The sequence below is a fragment of the Buteo buteo genome, chromosome 7 (assembly GCF_964188355.1).
Source record: "Buteo buteo chromosome 7, bButBut1.hap1.1, whole genome shotgun sequence".
In the NCBI taxonomy this organism is placed as follows: domain Eukaryota; kingdom Metazoa; phylum Chordata; class Aves; order Accipitriformes; family Accipitridae; genus Buteo; species Buteo buteo.
In genome coordinates, this window is record NC_134177.1 from 42145438 (window position 1) to 42170008 (window position 24571).

The 24571-nt window shown below is 47.6% G+C and overlaps 1 protein-coding gene across 3 annotated transcripts; it reads right to left on the reverse strand.

Moving 5' to 3' along the window:
- Nucleotides 1-368: 368 nt before the first annotated feature.
- Nucleotides 369-23746, reverse strand: NUFIP2 (nuclear FMR1 interacting protein 2). Of its 3 annotated transcripts, XM_075032769.1 has the most exons (5): nucleotides 23414-23746; nucleotides 18537-20246; nucleotides 10466-10498; nucleotides 9783-9837; nucleotides 369-9492 (listed from the first exon to the last, which is right to left on the reverse strand). In XM_075032769.1, the coding sequence occupies exons 1-4, from the start codon at nucleotides 23595-23597 to the stop codon at nucleotides 9785-9787; spliced, it is 1980 nt and encodes a 659-aa protein (XP_074888870.1). In that variant the 5' UTR covers nucleotides 23598-23746; the 3' UTR covers nucleotides 369-9492; nucleotides 9783-9784. The 3 variants fall into 3 exon arrangements, with proteins under 3 accessions (XP_074888870.1, XP_074888869.1, XP_074888871.1); XM_075032768.1 differs by having other exon boundaries at nucleotides 369-9837; nucleotides 23414-23745; XM_075032770.1 differs by lacking the exon at nucleotides 23414-23746 and adding an exon at nucleotides 22609-23060 and having other exon boundaries at nucleotides 369-9837.
- Nucleotides 23747-24571: the final 825 nt, after the last annotated feature.

Sequence of the window (24571 nt, forward strand, 5' to 3'; positions counted from 1 at the left end):
GACCAGACTCTTCCCTGCTTATTTTAAGCAGGGCTGAAGCCCGGTGGGGTTCAGACCAAGGCAAGTTCATCCCCCGACTGTCTTGTACACACAAACACAGCAGCCAAAACCCCGGTCGCTGCAGCTCTGCGCCGCGTGGCTTCCTTTCCTCCCTGCCCTCCCCCTGTTGAGGTAAAGGACACTCCCAGCCCCCTGCCCCACCGAGCACCCACGTACACACAGCCACTGGTGCCGCACTGCTCGTGGGCTTTGGGGCCAGTGCTGCCAGGATTGGGGGAACGAAAGTCGAGTCATCAGCCACGCAGCATCCCCGGGGCTAAGGGATGCTCCCTGAGATCGCAGAAAAGAAACTCACGCTGACACCCACAAACTTTAAAATTTTTATTCAACAATTTACATCACTTATTGTCTGTCTTAACGTATTCGATCTACACAAATTTCTTCTTTTTCCTGATAAAATAATAAAATTTGGATAAATTTTGAAGACCTGTTGGTGCAGAATAAACAAAATTTCAGGTAACTTTTTTTTTTTTTTTTTTTTTTAAAACATTTAGTGTGAAGTATGACATCATTGGTAAAGATACATCATGCCATTACAGCTCATGGACATTACCTATCCTTACAGTCCGTGACATCACCCATACCAGCGCAAGGGGCTGCGCCAGACACAGCTACAGCAGGTATTACACTAACTCTTCTAGCCACCCTCTCACGACCGGGAAAACGCCTACGTTTCCAGCTGGGCACACAGAGTGCATTAACCTAATTGGAAATACCGGGGAGGGGAGAAGAAAACAAAGACTACCTTTACCGATTCGTGTGGTCGCACACTACAACATCGACAACAAAGAGGGGCTGCCCCTCTCCGCAGGTCAGAGGTAATTCAGCTCCTGAGCAGGTAGAGCACAACCCCTCGCGGCGATTTTAATACACACCAGGAAACCGAACAAAATGAGAACTTATCGATGGGGGGGGGGGGGGGGGGACAGGACAGGAGACGGCTCCGGCGGCTCCGCCTGGAAGGACCTCTCCAGCCCCAGCTCGCAGTCGAAGAGTGCGGTTGTGTTTCGCACCGCCCTTAACACTGAAATATTCAGGGGAAGGGGGGGAGAGAGGGGCATCCGTCCCCCCAGTAAACAAGTTGAGGACCTTCAGAGGCTCGCAAGCCGCTGAAGGTGTGTAAGTACACGTGTGATGGTAGATAGAAAAGCAGCCCTGTTCTGTATGAAAAAAAGCTGTCAAGTTAGTACAAATTTCTGCCACGGCGAAGGGAACACGAGGAGAAAGCCGTCAGGGTCCTTCTCCCGCCACAAAATCCCGACTCTCCTGCACAAAGGCTCTGGGCTAAGCAACAAGTTTCCAAAGGTGGTACCTGCAACCCAACGCACCCAACTCATGAAAACACAACTAAAATAAAGCTCTCGCCCCAGAGACGGGCGGGAGCCCACCCTCCGCTCCAGCAGGCCATGGACTACAGCCCCCACAGCAGGGACAGCGAGGAAGCCTGTCCCTCCCACCTCACAGTGGGAATACGCAACAGCAGGGCTTCTCTTCAGTTAATTTTGTCACTAGAAGCCTCAAGTTTGCCCATGCCACCAGCCTGCAACGCAGCAGACGGATCTCCATCCCCTCCTCAAAGCTGCTTCGCGTGGGGTCCGGCCACGCGCTCCCTGTCCCCGTTGCCGCCCGCACACCCGGTGGGATGCCGGTGGGTACCACCGCCACGCTCTCGACCAGAGAAAAAAAGGGCACTCGTTCATCCGACAGTATGAAGTGTATCTGAAACACAAGCCAGCACACCCCGCTCCCTCCAATTCAATTACTAAAGTAGGCTCTTTAAAATAAAAAAATAATATATATATTTATATAGCTATACAGAGAGATACAGAGAAAGCAAAGGAGAGAGAGAGGCTACTAAAATAATCAAGAAGCGCCAGTTTTCTGCTACAGCTGTCAGCAAAGAACTGTCACCTTACATCATACCCTCTGAGATGGTGAAGATAATGCAGGCAATGACAGCACAGGAATGCAAAAGAGGGCAGATAAGTCACTTCTGGTAATGAGACACAAATTAAACTTTCAAAACATGTGCATAGCTTTATTCATCTGCTTCAAACTAACCTTTTCACGGAGCTTCAGCGAAACCCGAGTGTGCAAAATGCATTTCTAAAAAATAATGCAAGCAAGCTTTCACATTTACAGTGGCAGAAGTACAGAAAGACTCGGACAGAAATCACACATTGGGGCGAGTGAGTCGGGAGAGAGATGAAGAAACAAGAATTGCACAGCTTCGTATTCTGAGTTACTGACTGCAAACTTAAGCATTTCTATTTTGTTAACTTTAAGCAAGGTGTTGTTTACTTCTCCTTTACAAAAAAACTGAAAAAAACCCACAGTAACAAGAACCACAACCTGGAAGGGAATAAATCCCCCGGGTAACGGAATCCCCGGTGCCGCAGAGAGCCCTAACTCCAGAGCAAAGCCGGTTCCAGACCTTCACTTGTTTGGGCTTTGCAGGCAAAGCATGGCAATGCTTATTTTTGTCCGCAGGAGAACAGCAAAGCAGCTTCTCTTCCTCTCCCCCCTACTCCCCTCCAAAGTCACAGAAGACGGCTTGTGCTAGCAAAGGAAAGGTGCCACCCCACAGGACATCGTCCCCAAACCGTAAGACAGCCACTACGCAGGCTCGAGTCCAAGTCTCATTTCCACCCGCTGGGTCACCGGGACGTTAACGAACCCTCGACTGTAGATGGGGCACGGTCATTGTGCTGCCCGCCGGGAGCCCGGCCGTCCCACGCCACGTCCCAGCAGCTCACGCACCACTACAAACTCTCTTCAGAAAGACTAAGCACACATGCAAGGCACATTTAGTCAGATGTACACACACACGCCTGTGTGTAAAAGAGCAAACGCTGGCCAAAAAAAACCTGATGCTGAATAAACTACTTAGACAGGCAGAGAGTTCTGGCCTATGCTATTTAGGTACTATTTTCCAGGCAGTTGTAATCCCCAAGCGTTTTTCCTACACGACTTTGGACCTTCCTTACTCTTCCCTCACTTTACAGAGGTACTTTATTTTCCTAAAGGATCTTCTATAAATAGTCAAGTAAATTCCCTTTTTCCCCCCTCCAGTAAACTCCTCCTTCACGGTACGTGTCCCCCTGTGGCGGTCCAGCTGTGACCCATGAAGACAAGAGGTTCTGGATCTGCCCGTGCCCCGTGGCAGCACCTCGATGCAGCAGGACCTCTCTCCACTACTCCCTAAGCCGTGGGCTTTCACGCCTCAGCCGTCAAGTTTCGGCTGGGTAGATGGCCTGGCCTCGCTTTTTTTTTTCCTTGGAAAACATCCGACTCCAGGCACTGACCGCTCCCCAGCAGCCGAGGGCAGCTGGAGAAGGAGGCTACGACACCGCAACACCGGGGGTGTGGGCAGGAAGGAGGCCTTGCAATCTTTAATACTGCTGGTTAACTTCACATTGAGATAAAGCATTAAAAAGATCTTTTTGCAGAGATGAACAATATCCTTCCGTAGATAGATTCAAACAGAAAACAAAAATATTAAAACCGGAGACGAGACAATAGTCGATTGAGATTTTTCTACCTTACAAGGTACTCAGGCATCTTTCCCACACCACCAGCCATCGAGGAAGGAGAAGTTGAAAACCTCAGGGATTTATACTACCCTTCCAATAGCAGCTTGAGAAAAGGAAGGAAAGAAGAAAAAAAAAAATGCACAGTGTTCTCTCAAGTTAAGAGTTCTCCTTTGCTTGCTTTTGCATAGAAATTCCCGTAGGTCAGCACCAAAATCAGGTACACCCCTCTCCTACACCCCAGCTCCCCCAGTTCCTATGCTACCCGCAGAGTTAGTGGCTGTGTTACAGGAGGGTTCAACTATCTGCAGAGCAACTATATGGTCATGTAAAAAAAAAGTGCATCACACATTCTTGATTTTCAGGGTTACTTATAGCAGCAGCAGCATTAATCCAAAACAATGAACAGTTGTAGATTCGTTCTCAAATGCAGCAACACTTAATGAAATGTCTTCAAGGAAGGTCATAAGAGGGTCCTTCTCAAAAGGATAAAATGAAAATTAGACTATTCAATATAGACAAAAAGGAGATAAAACAAAAATTAAAGACACAATCTTATTTACATTAAAAAAACATTCTTGTTAAAATATCTTTACAACACCTAAGCAAAAAAATATGTATTTTAAGAATAAAGCAGAAACTCCTAAAGCAGTATCCATTTTTGGAACCCTTATTTAGCACCTGAGGAAAGACTGTATGGAAAGCAGACAGGTTTTTTTTTTTGTTGGGTTTTTTTTGTTTTTTTAAGAAAACTGTAAGTTGTGTTTTTGCTAAACGTTCATATGTTTGCAGTACACAAGTTTCATACCACAGAAAGAAATGAACTATTTTTTTTCTTCTTTTTAAAGATACTCTACTCATCAATAAGGCTGTAGAAAAGGGATACTGCTATCTTACAAAATGGCTTTAGAGCTCTGGACACATTATATGAAGCTTTCCGATTAACAGTCAAGATAATACAGCTCAGCATCCCCTGGTGAAAGCACAGGTATGATTTTTGCTCCTGTCCCAGGACAGAGAACAGCCCGACACCCCCAGCAGCGTGCCTCCGAGGGTCTCATGCCCCAAACACAAGGCCACTGCGGAGCTCTCTTGTACCTCCCCAGACGTCCACTGCTTCGGTGTCGTGCTGCTGAGCGATGCCACTTTTGAGGATCTCGAGCAGGATACAAGGAAGCCAGCCTTACCCTGTGGTGTAACACGTATTGTGCAAATGTCTAAAGCTCTGTAATCTCTGGAAGGCAGCGCGTCCGGCAGCACAGACCGAGATCTTCTGCTCCTTCGCACCAGCCCAGGTTCCTGCTTCTCAACTACTTGCGCTAGGGCCTTTTCGCATGGAAAAAATGTTCTTGCGGTGGCCAAAGCTAGCATTACTCTGGCTTCTTTGGCTACTCCACCATGCTAACGCTCCTCCAGCCCCAGCCCTCCTCCTGCCTTACGCACCGGTGTGAAAATGTGTAGCAGCTTTAAATTAGGTGTAGCCTTGTTCTCTCCCTTCCTGACCTCGACCATCTCCCTTGTAAACAGCCTCTGTAAGGAAAACAAATCACTACGGACGTACGTACAGAAAAATCTTCTAGGGACGAGACTCCTGAAAGCTTCGGACACCATAGCAGTTTACTGAAAACGCCGAATCAAGAGCAAAAACTGAACGCACAGGAAAACTACCAGCAGTTCTGAAACACGTCTGTGAATGCCATCACTCCCAGATGTCCCTGAGGTCACCCACCGGCCACTTCTGGAAAGGATTCTATCATGCTATGGTAACACTGTCTTGAAGGTGAAAAGCACTAGTTACACATGCAACTGAGAGGACAACTTCCATCTCTCTTTTTTTTTTTTTTTTTTCCCCTAGCAGGAAGTGATTTCCTTTCGATTTAGCTAGCTGGTTCACCCCGTCACCCGCTCCCAGCCGCCAAATAGCTGGCATACTCGCAATCTAATGAGATTTGGGTTTTTTTCCCACATTTCAAAGAAGTTCACAGCAGCTATGAAAGGCAAACAGCGGGATTTACAGTTCAGAAAGGGCAACGGTTTGAAGTGGGTTAGCGACAGAATCCACGCCCTGGAGCTACCCACGTTGTCAAAGAGACGAGAGATTTCTAACAACGAAAACAGGTTTCATGGATGACCAAGGTGGGTTTAAACCAAAACCAAACTCCAACCAAACCTTGAAAGCCATCGCGTTGCCAATCCACCAGACAGGTGGAGTGGGAGGGAGCGGAAAAGCTGAAGGTCCCCAAACCACCCTCACCAGAGACGGGAGCACGGAGCAGCTTTTAAATCATCTCTTGGAACGGACGAAACACTCCCTGATCCACCAAAGAGAAAGCAGATCCCGTGCTGGATCTGGCCAGCGGTACGCACTCCAGTCTCCGTTACGCGAGGTCCTGGACAAGAGACACCCGAAAGGACCTGCCGGCAGAGGAGGAGCGGTGGGGAAAGACCAGAGGAGAAAGGAGACAGCCCCTGCCCACGCAGGAATCCTTACTCCAACAGACAGCCTCGGCAAGGGAACCGGAGGAAAGGGACTCGTCGGACCCACGACGGGAACAGAAACGGGAGAGAAGCCTTAACCTGAATTAGTATCTTCAGAGCTAATAAAAAAATAGGTCATGATCTCACCCTTAGTGCCACTTTCTGATACTACACATATTTAAGGGGTTTTGTTTTAAAACTTACTTTACTCAGTGTAATGAAAACAATGGCACAAATAAATACACGCTCGCTCTCCTTACACAAGTAAGATGCCCCCCACCCCCCCCCGCACGCACAGACACCCTTGGGTGCAGACCCAGGAGAGAAGGCGGCTGCACCCCTTCCCGGGCTGTATTTGGTTTATGCTACAGTACTAATACTCTGAGTCAAACAAAAACAAAACAGAACATGAGACTTATCAGTAACACCTTAGCATTATTTAAATGTGCTAAATTAGTCACAGCTCAATTTCAGGTTTTTTTTTCTTTTTTTTTCTTTTTTTTTTATAAGTTTACACAAAAAATAATCAGAAAACAGATTAAATCTTAATTTTTAATAAGTGCTCAGTAAAGAATTGTGTGAGGACTTCGGGAGGACTGCAGACAGCAACAGGGCGAGTTACACGACAGCACGAGGAAGTTTCTTCCACGGTCCTGCCTGGCTCTAGGCAATAGTCTATGCCAGAAATACCGCCTGCACCAGTGAGCCGGAGCTACAGGAGCTCAGAGAGAGAATTTCCTAACCGCTCAGCGCTGAGCACACGCCGTGGAGCTCATGGAGACAGACAGACAGACATTTGAAGACAGGATGGTCAGAAATACAGCAGAGAAGCTGCAGAGGGTGTTTCTGGATGGGTCCTGCCGGCAAGGGACCATGCGCAGCGAGGCAAAGCAGCAGGGATGAACATCGGGGAAAAAACCAACCCAACCCATCACTTGAACCGTGTTTCTTTCAGCACTTCTTTTGCTATTTAGAAGATAGACCGGACTAGGCCAAGATGAGCGTCCTCAAATATTCAGCAAGACTTGGATCTCTCTAAACGCGCAGGGTCAGATTCAGCATGGGTTATTGCTGTTCCGCTTCTGCATCGTGCCAGCCCCGAGAGCGGATCTGGGGGCAGGGGTACCAGGACAGCGCAGACCCCAGGTAAGCAAAACAGGGTTTGTTTTTGTCTTTTTTTTTTTCTCTTTTTTTCTTTTTTTTTTTTTTTTTTTTTTTTTTTTAAATGGAACCCAGCCCTTAAGGCGACAAGTGACTACACAAGGCAAATAAATACACAGCAGAGCCTTAAAGCCAGTAAAACAAACTGGAAACTTTGCTATTAGCCTTCAACTTTTTGAAAATAATTAAAAAAAAAACAACAAACAAACCAAAACATTTCTTCCACCTTAATTTTCCCAGTCCCACCATCCAGTTTGTTCAACACTTTAAAGCTCAGGAACACCCCAGCTCTTCCGCAGCAGAGCTGGAGGCGATTCCGACTTTTGGCAAGCAGTTGGGAGACTCAACAGAATTAAAAATAGGAACGTCAGAGGACTAGATGTTGGACACATCTGTAAACATGTTATACATCTGAAAGTTACACACACCTGTAAAGCTGGTACAGTTTATAGGTGAAACAGAACTATTTGCGACTGGCCAACCACACATTTCTGAACCTGGACTGATACAATACATGATTACTATATAGTATTACACTACGGTATTATACTATATAGTATTTTATACATAAAATGGAGTAGGCAATCCATAGTCAAACTTTTAAAACTAAGCGTGGCAGAAAGCTAGTAATCTTACAAAAGGTACAGAATTAAGTTTCATTGTCCCACCATGAACCTAAGTGTCTCATTCAGGAACAATCTTATTAAAAGAATAAAAACAATTAAAAAACGCATGCTACATACTCCTAGTTAACAAAAACAAACAAACAAAAAAAAACAAAAAAAAAAGAAAAAAAGTGGATAAATCTAAGCACAAGGGGTAGGCAAAAGTTTTGGGCTTATCTGCTTCCTGTAATGCCCCATAGGATCCAGTCAAATTTTAGGAAACACCAGCTGCTGCTGACCTCGATACCCAGACATACATGAGCCAACATTTGGCCACAAACACTCACGATGAGCATTGGGCACGTATGGAACTTGGGTAGGTCAGAAAACCCATTTTTGCTTCACTCATTGCTCGCTCTTGCACTGGACCCTGTGAACTTTCCACCTTTTAAAAAACCCAGAAAAACTACCCAACCCCAAGATGATTTGGACATGCTAAACAAGCTGCAATGGGACAGAGCGGGTTACACAGCTGGAGCCTGCAGTCTGCTCAGCCTTCTCTACCACTGCTAGGAAGCTTTCCTTTCCTTGGGATTTTTTTTTTTTTTTCATTTTTAAATTTTTATTTTCATTCCTAAGCCCTCCATTTTTGTAATAAAATATATTTTTATTAAGAGATAATTAGAAGCAGAGCCCGGAAATACACAGACTGCATTAAAATATAAAAGAGCATTTCCAATGGGCAGGTGCAGGAAGCCCAGCCATTGGCATTCTATGGACAAATTGAAAAGGATTCAAATTCCCATTTTTCTTTTTTTTTTTTCTTTTCTTTTTTCCTTTTTTTTTCTTTTGAAAAAAAAAAAATTTTTTAAGAGAAAAAAATAATTCAAGAAGGGTGAAAGTTAGCAGAACTCAATTCCTCTTCAGTTTTCCAATGAAAATGGGAAAAAAATCCGGCACATTTAGTGTTAGGAGACAGAGCAAATATGAAGCACCTACAGTTGAAAGCAGAAGATACTCTTTTTTTTTTTCTTTTTTTTTTTTGCTCCCAGTAATACAATGGCATTAAACTGTGGGAACAGTGGTTTTTTTGTTGTTTTTTTTTTTTTTTTTTCCATATTAGATGCCTAAACAGATTGCTTATTTTTGCATGTTGTCTTTTAAAATGAAATAACTCTTCAGTTGCAATAGTCCAACATGTAACCGGAGCCAGGTCAACTGTGTGACTTCACCATGCATCCTAGAACTGCAGTATTACCATCTTTCCCCCAGAAGAATGATGCTTTAAGACAACATCCCCAGCATAGGATTGCTGCTTTACTCCTGGCAAAACATGCGGATTATAATTCTCTGGAAAAAAAAAAGAAACTCTGCAAACTTCAAGGCGTTTCTCCAGCATTCAGTGGAAAACAGAACAGAAAAAAAAAACCCAAAAAACAAATAGGGAAGGTGGAAGGGAAAGGGGAGATGGAAGGATGGTGAATCATCCTGATTTCCCTGTGATTAGTGTGTCACTACAGTCACAGAACAAGAAACAGAAACCTTGTCAAGTGGAAATGCCTCTCCAGTGGGTTGCTGTTGCCCATGTAGACGACAGCAGGAACTTTAGAACCGGGCTTGTAAATTGAGTCTGTATTCGTTAATCACTTGCATTCACTCTTTAAACAAAAACAAAACAAAAAAACGAAAAAAATCTATTCAGTACCGGAGATTAAATAATCACGTGTGTAGTCTCGTTGAAATAAATTTTCAGATTCCTTAAGAAGTCTAATTACTTTCAGTTGCCATTTTTAAATAACTATATATATATTTGTATATATTATCCTGTGATTCTAGTTATGGTTCCTCTGCTGCACTGAAGATTTAGAAGGAGCATAAAAGCCTTTTGTCCCCCACGAACAGCACAAATGCTGCAGAAAGGTTATAACAGGCAGTCTCGTCTTGCTACCTTCATTGATCCGGGCGATCCATGGCTTCATCGTAAGTGATTATCCTTTTGGGATCTGGAAAGAAAGCAAAATCCTAAGTTTTCGACAAGCTGCTTTCAGGACCTGTGGCTGAAGACAGTCACAAGAGATCTGCAAGGTACTCAGCCGCTAACAAACTTTTCCTTAGGACCCCCAGTGACACCACCTCCTGCAAATGCACTCAGGAGCCCTGGCTGACTCTAGCAGAGCAGTCCCTGCTCCCCACGTTACACCCCGGGGCAGTGGCACACGAGTCTCCACGTACCCACTCTCCCCACAAGCTAGCACAGAACATCTTCACAGGTGAATTGTGGGGATGCACCAGAATTTACAACTTAATTCTTGGGTGTGACACCCAACACCAGAAATAGAAAGCAATTTTGTATACACGTAGGGGAAAGACTCATTAAATCTACTTTGACGCTGGTTTTATTGCTCTCTTAGAGACTCTGCTTCTCTCTGAACACCCCGCCATTACAGTGAAGCTTACTGTCCTGACTTCTAGAGATCCAAAACACAGATAAACCCAGACTACAAACAGTAGGCACTGAAGAACTAAACCCAGGCATCCCCGGACACCAAGACAATCCACTCTCATCACCCATCCCAACAGACAGACCAGGACAGAGCAATCTGGTTTATTTATTCTTTCCAATATCCTTACCTTGCTTCTGCAAATTCCAAACCGATTCCATTTCTGTGGAGGTAAAATGAGAAGACCATTATTATTATTATGCAGATTGATGCTGCCATTAGAGACAACTCCAAACATGCTTTAATTTTCCGACCATGGCAGGACACTGCTGCCGTTGTGCTGAGGCTTTTCAGACAAAGCCAATCCCATCCAGCCCAGCAGTGCAGCCCCAACCCAGTCCACAGGGCTGCATGAATTTGACATGAATTATCCAGCAATAAAAGGCAGTGAGATGGCTGTAACATGGTCTTAAGGGTCAGATGGCCAAACTGAGCATCAGAAATGTCATCGCCATTCTCCACACCTACAAATCACAGTCTAACTCCAGGCTTTGCTACTCCGACTCCAACACTGCTTCACACATTACAGCCTCAACAAGTAGCCTGGAGAGATGATTTTTACGAGTTGACACTTAGCGTGTGTGAAATCAGAACCGCTGGACAAAGCGAGTTTCTCATGGTTCACAGCATGCATCCATCTGCTGAAGCACACCATGCAAAGATTACTCTCCTAACATCACTGCAAAACTGCTGCCAACATATCATCTGAGAACAAGGTGTGATGCTGGAGACATCCGGCTGCTTGGTTGGCTTGCTTTCCCAATTTACTTCTACAACACACTTGTGGGCTAAAGACAAACAAACCCTCCCCAATTCTCGCTGAAAGAGCACATGCTTTTGTTTACCTAAGAAATAACAGCAAAGTTAAATGCTCTTTTTATTCACATTAAGAAACAGAATGCTCTTCCCTTTAAGATATCCCCCAAATTAAGTCACATCTTTAGAGACCTATTTAAAATAACTACCATTTAGCCACTATCAAGTTGGAATTTTGTGAGCTAGAATATTTATAAAGACACTAACTGTACCCTGTGCCCAAGTTTAAGAGACAAAATTATAGAAAAGGAACATTTAGTAGGAACACAACCTGCAAAAACAATCTTTCAAGTCTCCCTTCTGCCAGAAAGGAGGGTGACTAGACCTCGGCAGGGGCTAGGAACAGAGAATGGCAATGGATTAAGCCGCACGGTATGTGCAGTAAAGCACAAAACAAGGCAATAAGTAAACTAACAGGCATGGGAAAGGAAGAAGAAAAAAACCCTACAAAACTCATGGCCTCAGCATGATGTGTGCCAAGTGTCACCTCGATCAATTGCTTGCATGTTCGCATCCCTTCTCCAACCCTTCATCTGTCCTTTGTCTGCTACAGTCTCAAGCTCCCTGGGGCAGGAAATTGCATGCAAATAAATATTGCCAGCCCTCTCTGCACAATTAAGTCTTTTGTAAGGAAGGCCCTGACAAAATTTTACGAGGTCTGTTATTTTTGCGTCACAATAATAACAGCAATACTTGGCACTTTCATCAGGGGAACCCTAAGTGCTTTGGGAATAGTAACCAGATTCTAACACCCCCAGGGATATAAGCAACCTAGCAAGGGACTACCTCCCTCATCTGCCAGATGCAGATTCCCCAGAAGTAAAACAAACCAGCTACTAAAATTACCTCCAGCAGAGCTAGTTTTCCATTCAGTGAAGTTAGATGCATCATTTCCCAACGGCTGAAGAACATCACCTATTTTAACAGCTTTCCTCAAAGGCAGGGGACAGAAAACTACTCTGAAGCTGTTGGTTCCTCCACATTAGAGCAATGTTTGAGCATCAAATACAAGACAGGGGCTGAAGCGCTGCCCACTACTCTATCTCCACGCAAAAAATCATGCTTTCTTTTGCACTTCCATTTGATTCTAACTTCATTGGACACCACAAGAATGTGAACTGCTTGTATTAGGATGTGCCTGGCAATAAGACAGACAGTGAGATACTATCAAAAACACACCAAAAAAATTCTAAGTTGTCAAAATTCCGTTTTAAAAAAACTTAACAAACCAACACCCAAACTTCCCAACCTTTTCAGACTTCAATCTTCCTTCTCCTTCAGAAAGAGGGGTAGGAGAGAAGGTGGTGTTAAGTGTCCTGTAAATCCCAAACACCTGGACATGTTGGCTGGCAGATGTGCAGCCTGACAAAGCTACAAAAACAAAGACCATCAGTAAACTGGATGTGATATCAATTGTTACTGAATATCGTCTGCCATCAGAGGAGCAAGAGCAAGGTCCTCCCCTCTACCTGGCCAGCAGCACATGGATATGGGATAGCACAGGTTAAGCACATTTACCAACTGAAACAACTTCACAGAGGAAAACAAAAAATAAGTCTTGGGCTAGCTGCAACACAAAACTAGGAAAAGAAAGGTTTGCCTTCAATCTTAAGATGGAATTTTGTGATTTTTTTTCTGCTTTACTGGGTAATATTATGAGAGTGAGTTTACCTCCCAGTCCTGGATCGGTTAAGGGCTGTGGTCACCTATGACCATCACAAGGTGCTGTGACAAGTGCCATGACCACTGTAACAGTGGTTGGACAGACCTCAGTTACCAACCTGGTGGACAGGCAGCTCAGCAGAGCCACCGCTGCGTTAACGCCTGGCTCAAGCTAACCAGAGCAGTAAGCACAGGGATGGAGGCTGGAAGAAAAGGCAGCCCCCACGAGCTGGTCCTGTAAGAGGCCCCAAGGCTGCTTTCAGCCTTCCTTCCTTGGGCTCAAGGAACTCTCTTCTTGAGCCCGTTTCCCCTAGATAAAGCTTCCAGGGCAAGTTCAAGCAAGGATTCTTACAATTGCTCACCCCTGCATGGGAAAAGGGGTATCTTCACCATTAGTCCACCTCTCTCAGATACTGACCCAAAACCTAATACTGCCTTTTTCCAAAGCAGAAGGTGGTCAAGACCTGACAACAGACAGGAGCCACCATTCCCAAAACAGGACATGTGGCCAGGGAAATGGCATGCTTCCTTCTCAGCGGACTCCAACCCAGCTGGAGAAAATGCCATCAACAAACCCTTGCACAACCCAGAGTCAAAGCCAGCCCTGCTCCGAGCCAGGGGCAGAACTAGGTCACCTCCCGTGCCCCTTCCAACCTCAGGTTTTCCAGAATTTTTTACAATTAGCCAGCCTCTCCACAGCCCTCTGGCTCACCGTTTGCTGAGGAACTGCCTGGGGCAGACAGCCCCAGCCGCATCCACCTAACGCATCCACCTAACGAGCTCTAGGGAGAGAAACCATTTTTTTCTGGGGACTGTCATCGAAACAAAGGGTCAGCGGAGGAAGGCTTTGATGTCAGGAACACTCTGGTGAATTGTGCTGAGATTCCTCATAGGTCAATAAACTTTATAGCAGGACTGGTACATAACCTTGGAGAGGAAAAAAGTCTTTCTGTGATAACTTGTTAAAACAGGCACTTTTACACACATTTTCCTTGCTAGAGAGGCTGCCCCTGCAAGCAGAAGTGTCTGCACAATGCCACAGTACTAGTTCTTTGCTCTAATAAATCTAACATATAAACTGACAATTGTCCCTAAAATGAAGTGCTAAAAAAAAAAAAAAAAAAAGGTAACAAAGAGGGACCATCCTCATCTGATTTTTCTGCTTCTAACTGCAGGACACAACGATTAAGTTAGGGAATTGCCCTGGAAACAAAGCAAAGACTAAAAATTCAATGCTGTGGAGACCTACCGCTGTACCAAATATGCTGTACTCATCCTGACAACTGGAAAAAGCAGAGACCTGAAGGAGAATTAAATCAGCTTTTGCCCCACAAGACCATAAGCAACAGACTGAGATCTAACCCCTTCCCACCATGGGGGATGGGAAACCAAGGCTTTTTTTTTTTTTTCTCTCCTAATGTAAAGGATGAAAATTGCTGAATTCACAGCTCTGCTATTTCTTCTGACCCAGTTCACCATTCCGGCAAATGCCACTCCTGGCTGGCCCACGCTGCCTTGCTCTATTTTCCATGCTGCTCTTCTGCTTCTTCACGCAAGCAGAGATACTGGCGCAACCGAGATGCTGAGAAGGAACAAAGCAGCAGCACAGGCAGAAACTTAGGGGCAAGACAGAAGAAGGAAACACTGCAGTTTCCTCTCCTCCACCTATGTGGTCTTTGCTACTGTGCAGCTGAACTGGAGACGTCGATTATTTGCTTTTTAGCTAAGGACAAGCAAACTACTGAGCTTCCCACAACAAAGCTTGCCATACAGAGCCCAGCGTTAAGTGACAGAAAACCTGGCCTGGAAGACCGCAACTGCCCAAACATAATGGAATTATTCCGATATGAAACATTTCATCCAGCTGTCTTTAAAAGGAGGACTAAAGCAGTAAGAAGATACTGATTTCAATCGAAGTAGAGCCGAGATACACCCAGCCTCCTCTTTTGAAGGACCAAAACAATCTGTGAGGACCAGTCTTACCTCAAAAAAATGAGGATTTTGGCAATGCCACACTGAAGCAGAGGTTCAGTTTTAAGTGATAGGGACAGATGTTTCTAAGTGAGATTGTCACCTCTTCCTGGTCCTTCCAGCCTCCCATACTAAGCTACGGTCCCTGCCTCCAACCACATAAACAGTAGGCCCACCAGTGCGCGACTACATCAGATCTACCTTGCTAATCAGGTATGTCACCTGCGAGTGTCTGAAGGCACTGTCACAAACACTGAGTGGCATGCGCTGTCAATGAAAGCAGCCACGTTGAAGGATCGTGTTTTACAGTCAAGCAGATCAGATGATCCAAGAGTCTTTCTACCCTTTAAAAAAAAAAAAAAAAAAAAGCAAGGCACAGAGCAGGGGCACAGAGGAAACCAGCACAAAAAGTATCGAAGAGAGGAACAGGAGGGTGCATCATCAGCCTTGCCAGCACATTCCCAGTACCCTGACTTCTGGGGAAATAGCAATCTGGGCACATGCAAACGAGCACAGCTTCTTCCACCAAGACCTTGCTCTGCTCTGCAGCCACCCAGCCTTACACCCCAGCACAGCCTTGCCAGCATGCAGGGTGCTGTGGTGGTTGAAAGAGGATTACTGTACCAGAGCCAGCACACCCTGCACGTTACCTCCTCCATCCATGCTTTCCCAGGGAAGCTGTGAAGCAATTACAACCTATAACACCCTTTGCAGTCACTGGACAAACCACACACAGGAAAGCCTGGTTTGCTGGAACAAAGCTCCTGAGTAAGCTGGAGGCTTTCCCACCGCCTATTTACAGTCCAAGATGAGGATCCAAATAACCTGATCACGGCTACAGAAACAGTGCAAAAAAGGGTGCAAGCTTGTGACAGACAGGTCGAAGCACTGCAACCACTCATGCTAGAGCCCATTCCTCACTGCAATACCCCAAAAGCTTCATCCTTGCACCACAGGTAGCTTGCACTGAGCTACATGGGGGAGCTCAAGGTAGGGAACGCACCAGGACCCCACCAGTGCTGCAGGCTCACCCCTGTCCTTGCCCCACAATTGTTTCTCTTTGTGTCCATAACCCCAGAGGCAGGGCAGATTTGAAGATCAAACTATCGAGACTTTGCTCAAAAGCAAACAGATCAATCTGAAGAGGGAGGAGTTCACCCTCCTCTCAAAATCAAAACCAAACAATCTGAGGATCCAACTGCCCGGGACACCCTAACACCAGCCCAGGCAAACCCAAATGCTCTCCCGAGCAGGGAGGAGGGGAAGGCAGCTTGTGAAAAATAAGCAAGTGAAATTGTTCCTTTCCTATTGCAGAGGAACTGGTCGGCTAGGAGTAGGACCTCAGGAGAACAGCCCAACATAAACGGAGAGAATGGTGTGGGAATTAACCCTCGCACTGCTGTCCTGCAAACACACCCCAGCAGCTCCATTTTCTAGATGTTTTGCAGCACACTGTGCCACGGGAGCTCACCCGTGGGGCTCTGGCTGCAGGTTCACAGCCATGAGGAGAGGACAGCATTTTCCACCTGCATGGGGCAGAGGAAGGCACCATTCCTCCCAATACCCCTTAACCCAACTCACCCCAACAGACTCGAACACGCACAGAAATGCAACACCCAACGTCATCACGGAAGTCTGTACTAAGACCTGGACTGATCTCCTGCTCTGTAAACCAGCAATAGCATCTGAAGACTAAGTAGGAGAAAGACAAGCTCAAGCTGTGGAGCACCCCTACCACTGCATTAATGACAACACCCATTAGAAACATCCTTCGTCTTTTACCTCTAAGTAACACCCTGAAGTTGGCATAGATAGAACTTGAAAAATAAATCAGCACAGAGGAGCGGTGGGGCAGGAATCTGTTTCCCCAGGGCATCACAAGGGCACTTGCTCTGGATGCTCAAAGCAAGACCATTCACATGCAGAAGCATGGAAAGAGCAGAAATCAGTATTTTAAGGAGTGCTTTAGGTGTCCACTCTTGCCATTGAATGAAATTAACTCCTGTGTTTAGAAGAACTAAACGCAGCCAGACTTTGAAGTGAACACCTCCTTAAGAGGACATGGGAAGGGAGTGTTCTTTATTTTCCTGTTGTTACTATTGTTTTACTGGGGTCTGTCTTTCACACAGCTAGTGAGAAAGGGAGAGCTGATGAGTCTTGCTGAGGCTGTATGTACAGAGTTGCTTTTCTACAAGAAAGTTCAGGCTGACAAAAACAAAAAGAGACAAACTTATGCGTTAGGAAAATCTACAAACTTAAGAAGAGGATTGCCTAGGACTTCCCTTCTACACCATGCTATACTTTGTGGTACCCCCATTTTCTGACGGGAAACTGGGATTTAGCCTGCAGGCAGACACAAGAAATGAAAATGGAAAGCTTGCTTTAATACTGGAATAGACTGAGCAGAGGGTAGAGGACCCAGATAAAATCAATAGATGAACACTGTTCTCAAGAATACTAGAGCTTAAAATGTTAACATCATGAGTGTAAGATGACCTGGAAAAAATATTTGGAGTTATTATTTTTAAATGACTGGGCTTGCTATTACTAAAGGAAGGCAGCTAAGTTTCTGTATGCTAGACAGAGAGTTTGTGAACAGGTAATTTAAGAACTTTGAAGTAGGTCAAAACACAGCAAATTTGCCAATACCAACCCCTCTGCAGAGGGGAGCAACACACTGTCCATGTATGTATGTAGAACAGTAAACAAAAAATGGATGATCACCTTTTTCCCTTCAGGGTAGGGGGATGCAGGGAGAGGGAAGCAGGGGCAAATAAAAAAGGAACTGCCCGTGTTCATCAAGGGTAAGTAAGTAACACCATGCCAAAAGGGAACACGCAACCACTCGTGTTAATGCCGAGCTGGGACCAAAAGCCAAGAACTGCCACGAGACCTCGGAGCTTCTGGGGCTGAGGATAAAGCAGAAAGCAAGCCATCCCACAGGCTTCCCTCTCTTCGTTCCCAGTTTAAAGCGTCTCTATTGGGTTTGAATCATTTCAGTCTCAAAAAAACAGGAAAAAAAGGAGCTGGACTACAAAGGACTCCATGAAAGCAATAAAATCATTTGAAAGATTTGGCCTACAAAGACAAGGAGAAAATTCAATCTGCAGCTTATAGAAGAATTGATAAGCAAAGATTTGTGTTGCCATTGCCATAATACTCAAGAAGGGCAGGGGAAAAGCATGTGTGTGTGTGTGTGTGTGATTCGCTTAAAAAAATAAATTAGATCACACCATGAAACGCCGTAGGAATAATTTTTTTTCTTCCTTCAAAGCCATGATTTCATGGCCTGATCTGCCTGGGGAGAAGCCGCAACACTTTGGTGGTAGACGTGTGAGTACAGACTATGAAGCCTTTTCAGTGACAGAATATCACCTGGTAAAGCTGGAAGAGAGCAGGTGAACCTACACATTTAACTCCTTCCATTGCCAAGAAGCTTAGGAGGACCTGCTCGTTCCACAGGAATTAAAATGTAAAACACACTAGCTAAGTATCATCCCTATCAACATCACTTACGCTTGTCCACAGGAATAGGGCAACAAATACCGCTTAACGTTAATTAAACAACCATTTGAATAGCTTTGCAAATCCTTATTGCCATTAGAGCTATGCAAGCAAAAAGCTCATTTTTTAAACAATCAGAATTGCTGTAAGGAATATATCATGTTAGCATATTGCACTTGAAAAAATAAAATTAAAAAAAAAAAAAGAAAAAAGAGAGAATGCCCTAAGGCAGCAAGTTAAGCCATTACCTTTAGTGTGATACATAATAGCAGCCCTCAGGTCAAAAGAACCCCAGCTATCTTTCCTTTCTAGGCCTCTCTGGTACCTCTGTTCTTTGGCGGAGGCTAGCAAATTGTTCGTAGGAGAGGCCAGAGGATTCTCTATTTCATAGTCTTTTGAAAGAAACACTAAAGCACCTTGGCTACCGGTGTCTGCCTTTTGTAGGTCACCTGTGTGATGCGACTCCAAAGCTAAGACACCACCCTCAACAGCAGTCCCAGGCTTAAGAATAGCACTAAGAATTTGAGGGCTAGTCCGTTTATCCAGCTCATAAGCCTTAGGAAACACAGGTTGTTCAGTTCCTGAGGGAATGATTTCAGCACACTGTGAAACCAAAGTGGCAGGATATTCCCCTTGAAATGTCACTTCCATTAACTGATTATCTGCAGATTTCCCCACAACAGTTTCGGGTCCAGCGCTGGGCTCGTTTATGAAAGACAAGCCCCACTGATTCTGGAAGATATCTCCCAGGTTCTGCTGATTCGTCTGCGATGGGAAATCGACTTGCGCTGTACCCAGAAGCACAGTTTGCATATTTGAAGGGTAGATAAAAAGGCTAGATTTCTTTTGTTCGAGAGCTGTTGAAGTTGTACTCATGTCCTGGGGTACTGACTCAGAGGAGGTTGATGGTACAGTACTAGCAGCAGTTGAGAGCAGTGGCTGGGTCCCTGGAGAATACACACTTCCATCAGTCCCTGCTAGAATTGGCCCATTCGAGAAGCTAGCAGAAGTCACAGATTTCATAGCGGACATGGGGACTTGGGACAGTCGACTTGATGTTTGGGCCTGAGTTTCCCCGGCAGATGACGAAGATGACGACGACGACGTGGATGGGGTTTGAGCTGCTTTGTTGAGGTTTTCTTTAACTTTACTTGCATAACTTATTTTGGGAACAATTTTAGCACTGCTATTGTCCACTGGAAAAACTGGGGGTGGTTTAAATAAGGTCCATGAGTCCTCCTTAGATGTAGCCGACGAGGCATGTTTCCCTTTGGGCCGGTCATCAAACTTCTTGCTGCTAATCCCAGGTTTGGCATCAGAGTTTTTTCGCTGTACATCCCCAAGCCCAGGCTTTCCCCGGCCTGCTCCACCAGCCCCAGCCTCGTATTTCCAAACAGGCTTAGTATTTTCAATTCGGTTCCCCTTTTGTTCACTATAATCAGGCTTGAAACTCTCAAGTTCCTGTTTTAAGGTTGGTGCACCAACCTCCTGTTGCATTATTTTGTCCTGTACTAGATTCAAGTTCTCACAACCCTTGGCACTGTTGCGCCTGCCTTTCCGTTTTTTAGGCGTAGTATATCCACTCTCAGAGCCGCTACCATCGTTATCGGCCCCTTTGCCTACGTAGCCATTTGTGATGTAGCTAGAATTATTGGTTACCACACCATTTGGAATAGACACTCCTTCTGGCTTGTCTGAGGACTGGCTTTCTCTAAGTTTATTTTCATAGGACTTCTCATTCTTTTTGTCCATGCTATTTTTCTGAATGAAGTTCTTGGTTTTGATTCCAGCTTTCCCCAAAGCACTGGCCTTCACAGGCTGCTTTGGGGTCACGTTGGTGTCTACGAGCTGCTGGCTGCCATTGGGTACCCTGGATCCTGGGGTGGTGGTTTCATCAGAGCACAGGCCCTTTAATGACACTTCTCTTTCTCCTGCGTTACCATTTAGCTCTCCGTAGCCTAGAAGAAAGCCAAAAGCAACAAAAGGCAAGAATTAGAATGTGAAATGTTAAACATCTGATTGCAGAAAGCTGTAATCAGTCCCAAACATATCCAGTTTCCTCAAGCAGACATTTTAAAATAGGAAAACATCTAGTGTCTGACATACAAAAGCACATGCTTATTTGCTGGAAGCCACAGCAAGAAGGGTTAGGGAGAAAGTACCAGCTGCCACTGACTCTCACATACAACACTGTGATGTACAGATAACAAAACAAAGCAAAAGTATATGCAGATACTATGTAAGGAAAATATACTGTACTAAAGATCACTGGCAAGCTGGAGAACTATTTCATCAGCTACTATTTCCAGGTCACACAGAGGAAAGAAAATTAATTCCCAGGATGCTTCAAGACAGAGGGATCCGCTGCCTTTGTTACAAGATTTGTTGAAGTTCAGAATCCATACTGTGAACGAGGGCCAACTCCTATCATCTCCATCAGCTCCCAGGCCTGCAACACCAGCAGCCCTCCTTCCCACCCTCTTCCCAAACGCCATTTCTAGTGAAGGGGAAAAGAAAAGAAAAAAAAAAAGCCATTTTCCAAAAGGACATGCACTAGTCCAGTTGGAAGTTGCATTTCCTCACTTCATTTCAAAATAGTAACCAACACCTCCCTACACGTGCTCTTTAGCTTTGGAAAGGTGATAAAACTGGGAAGAAATGCATTCCTGCAAGCACCCTTCCACCACCACTGGCAAGTGGCCTCCTGCCCACTGAGAAACTTCAGTACTTCAGAGTTCCTGGGAGACCCAGCACTAGCTTGAGACCTGAGCAGTACAGTACTTGCTGAGGGATCCAACTCATCATACCCTGAAGTTATGCTGCACAGTCAGCTTTCCTTTTTATTTCTCAATTTCATTTCTAGGCCTTACAGTTCTGAAGTGAAGCAAGACTGCAGTTTAAGTGCAATTCCACTGAAGCTGGAAGCCCAGGACAGTCCAGACCGAACCACCTCATCTTCCTCAAAATTTTTTTTTTTTTTTTTTTAAATCTCTGGCCAGAGACCCATTGATTTTGAGTACCTGCCTACAATGCCCCAAGAGAAGCCTTGAAGGCCCACTGAGAGATGGGAAGAGCATGCTGTACCCAGCTCAACAAATACACTGCAGCTGTGGAGCGAGCAGAGGGACTCCCTCCTACTGCACCCGCTCCTCCGGGAAGAACGCTAGCCTCACTCCTCCTCTGACTCATGCGTCCTCCTTCCCGAGGGTGGAAAGCCTTACATCTCCTGCAACAACTGACCCACCTAAGGCTTCATCTGCAGCCACGGTGGCACAAAGTCAGCACAGTGCACGGAGTCCCCCAAGAACGAGAGCGGGCAAAACTCCAGCTTGAAAAAGAATGTTTTTGTTGTTACCGATATTGTTGAAATTAACTGCTATACTAAAAATCACTGTTATCCTCACATCCTGGAGCCTCAGATGTCTGGCAGATGTAACTGCTCAAGTTCTGCGCAAGTCGGGAACACAAGAATCCTTGTAGGAATCTTTACAGAAATTCCACAACTGAGTTTGCCGAAAGGGATCAAAAAGGATTTTTCTACACGCAAGTATTTGTAACCACCACAACTTCCACTGTAACTTTCAAATACGCTGTTAAGAATATTAACCATGAGTACTTCATCCCAGAGAAAACTGATAGGATGGGATTCTCGGCTGAGTCAAGGCCTAAAAATTAAGTATTTCAGAATGACATGCAGAGGAAGCCTTCTCAAGAGCAACGTGTTACAGCTGACCTTGTATGACTCAAGACTCCTGACACCACTTGTTAATGAAACAAAACAATAAGAGTGGTCATAAGACCATCGCAGATGAGGAGAGAAAGAACAAAATGAAGAACAAAATCCGTTTCAGTAAGTCAGTGTGTCAGCAGTTTCTAGTTCCAATTTTCAAGTATTCACAACTCAGCTGCCTGAGTTTTCTCCAAATCAACATTTGGCACAGCTGGCCATGGCCTGGACACAGAGGTGCAGCAACCAAAATTTAGGGGAGGAAGGGGAAAAAAAAAAAAAAAAAAAAAGGATGTGGAAGTGAACAGGTGAAGAGTATTTGGCAATCTCACAAATCATTTCATAGCTGGAAAGGGAGGGGTGTCAGAATAAGGGCATATTAAAACCCCAGGCACCCTGCAACCAGTGAAATGACTACTCAACTTATTTTTGCTCAGTAACTTATTTTAGCGTATGCCTGATCAGGTCCAGAGGCTGTCCACGGGGGCACTACCAACCCTGCTCCTGATGCAAGCCAGGCCCCTTCCCATCTCCCGCCTGATTATGTAAATGAAAATTCCAAGGGAAAAAAAAAAATAAAAAAATAAACGTACGCGGCATTCTGGCTGCTCTTGTAATCACGCACTTGCTTTGAACCCACACAAGCCCCCAAATGGGATTTTTTTTTTAATTTTAATTTTTTTTTAAGACACAGCAGCCGGGCAGCCCCCCCGCTCCACGCCGGGATCGAGATGGGGGCTCCGATCCCCCCCCCCCGCCCCCGGCCGCACCGTACCCAGGGCTGCCCGGCCACCGCCTCTGCGGCGCTGCCGCCCGGCCAGCGCACCGGTACGCGGCCGGCCGAGCACAGCCCCTCTCCCGGCCGGCCCGCAGCGACCAGCCCCGGCCCCAGCCCCTGCGCCCCCCCGGCTACGGGCGGCGGCCGGGGAGGAGGCGGCCGCAGGCCCCCCCCAGGCCTCGCCAGGCCAGGCCAGGCCGCGCCGCTCCCGCCGGTGGGGCCGGGCCCCTCCGCCTTATCTGACTCATTGATTTTTTTTTTTTTTACCCCCCCCCCCGGCCCCCCCCATCAATTTTTAACCAGCTCCTCTCCCCCCACCCCCGGCTCGGCTCGGCGCGGCCCGGGCGGGGGGCAGCGCCCCTCAGGGCGGCGGCGCGGCCCGGCCCCACGTGCCCGGCGGGCGGCGGCGGCGGTTGCCGGCGGGCCCCGCGGCTCCCGCAGCCGCGCCGGCCCCAACATGGCGGACAGGAAGCGGCCCCAGCGCGGCGGAGAAGCTTCCAGCCGGGCCGGGGGAGGAGGAGGCGGAGGAGGAGGAGGAGGAGGAGGAGAAGGAGGGCCCCGCCGCCGCCCCGCGAAGGTCACAGGCCCCGGCCCGCCGCCGCCCGCCCGCCCGCCCCGACCTGCTCTCCGCTTCGGCGCCTCCTGGTGCTGCGGGCCGCCGTGCTTGTGCTCGTGTCGGAGCGGCGGCTTGGGCTGGGCTCGGCCGTCGGGCGGCGGCAGGTAGGCGCTCTGCGGGTGGTGGTGGTGGTGGTGGCCGTAGTAGTAGTAATGGTGGTGATGGTGGTGGTGGGGCTGCTCCTCCATGGGGGGCGGCTGTGCGGGGCCGGGCCGGGCTGGGCGCTCGCTGCTGGGCCGTGCGGCTCCGGCGCTGGGACGCGGCTGGCGCGGGGGAGGCGGCGGCGGACTGGCAGCGCCCGCCCTGCAATCAGCGAGCCGCGCCGCCGCGACCGCCCCCCGCCCCGCCCCGCCCCGGCCGCCCGGCGGAAAAGGAAGCGCCGGCCGCCCGGCGGAGAGGCGAGGCTGGTGCGGGGAAGGGAAGGGGGGGGGGGGGGAGGCCAGCCCGGTCCGGCCGTGGCGGGGCAGCCCGGGACCCGCCTGGCCGCCTCCTTCCCCGGGGGCAGCGGCAGGTGAGGCCGCGCTGCTGGTTAGGACGGGGCCGCCTTGGGGCGGGTGGGCTTCCCCCTCCCCGCGCAAAGGCGGTCGAGGCGGAAAAAGGGGCCAGGCCGAAGCCCGAAGCCGTCTCCTTCCCCTTCCCCCGCCGCTGAGTCAGGCCTGGCAGCCTGGCGAGCAGCCCCGCGCCTTCGCTTCCACAGAAAGCGGGGTGTTTCGTAACCCGGCGCCGCAGCCTCGCCTCCTCGGGAGAGGAGCGGCCTGCGGCCCCGGCAGGGTTTCGCTGCAGGGTCACCGGGGAAGGAGGAGGGCGGCTCGGGATGCGGCACGGCCTCGCTTGTACCGTCAGCGAGCCGATAAACCGCGCCCCGCTGCCGAGGCAGGGGTCACTGGAACGGCGCCCGAGAGGGCTGACTGGAGGGGAGGTGGTCAGGGGGCCGTCAAGCGGGAACACCGTAAACTGCCGGGTTTCCGGCCGCAGTCACGGAGAACCGGGGAGCAGCAGCCTCGGAAAGACGCCGAGGTTGAGCTGCAGAGGCTCCCGCAGGAGCCGGAGCCCCGCTCTGCTCCCGGGCTCCACCCGCAGACCGCCCGACAGCAGCGCAGCCCGGGACAGAGTCCGCGGCGCGCCCCGGCCCCGGCCCGGCCGCTCTCGGCCGAGCGCGGTA

Excerpts from the sequence above, each read along its gene's own strand:
- NUFIP2 (XM_075032769.1), bottom strand. The coding sequence starts at position 23,597 with ATGGAGGAGCAGCCCCACCACCACCATCACCACCATTACTACTACTAC. Across the intron at positions 10,499-18,536 it reads TATTATGTATCACACTAAAG|AAATGGAATCGGTTTGGAAT; the intron begins GTAATGGCTTAA and ends TTACCTCCACAG. Across the intron at positions 9,838-10,465 it reads TTGGAATTTGCAGAAGCAAG|ATCCCAAAAGGATAATCACT; the intron begins GTAAGGATATTG and ends CTTTCTTTCCAG.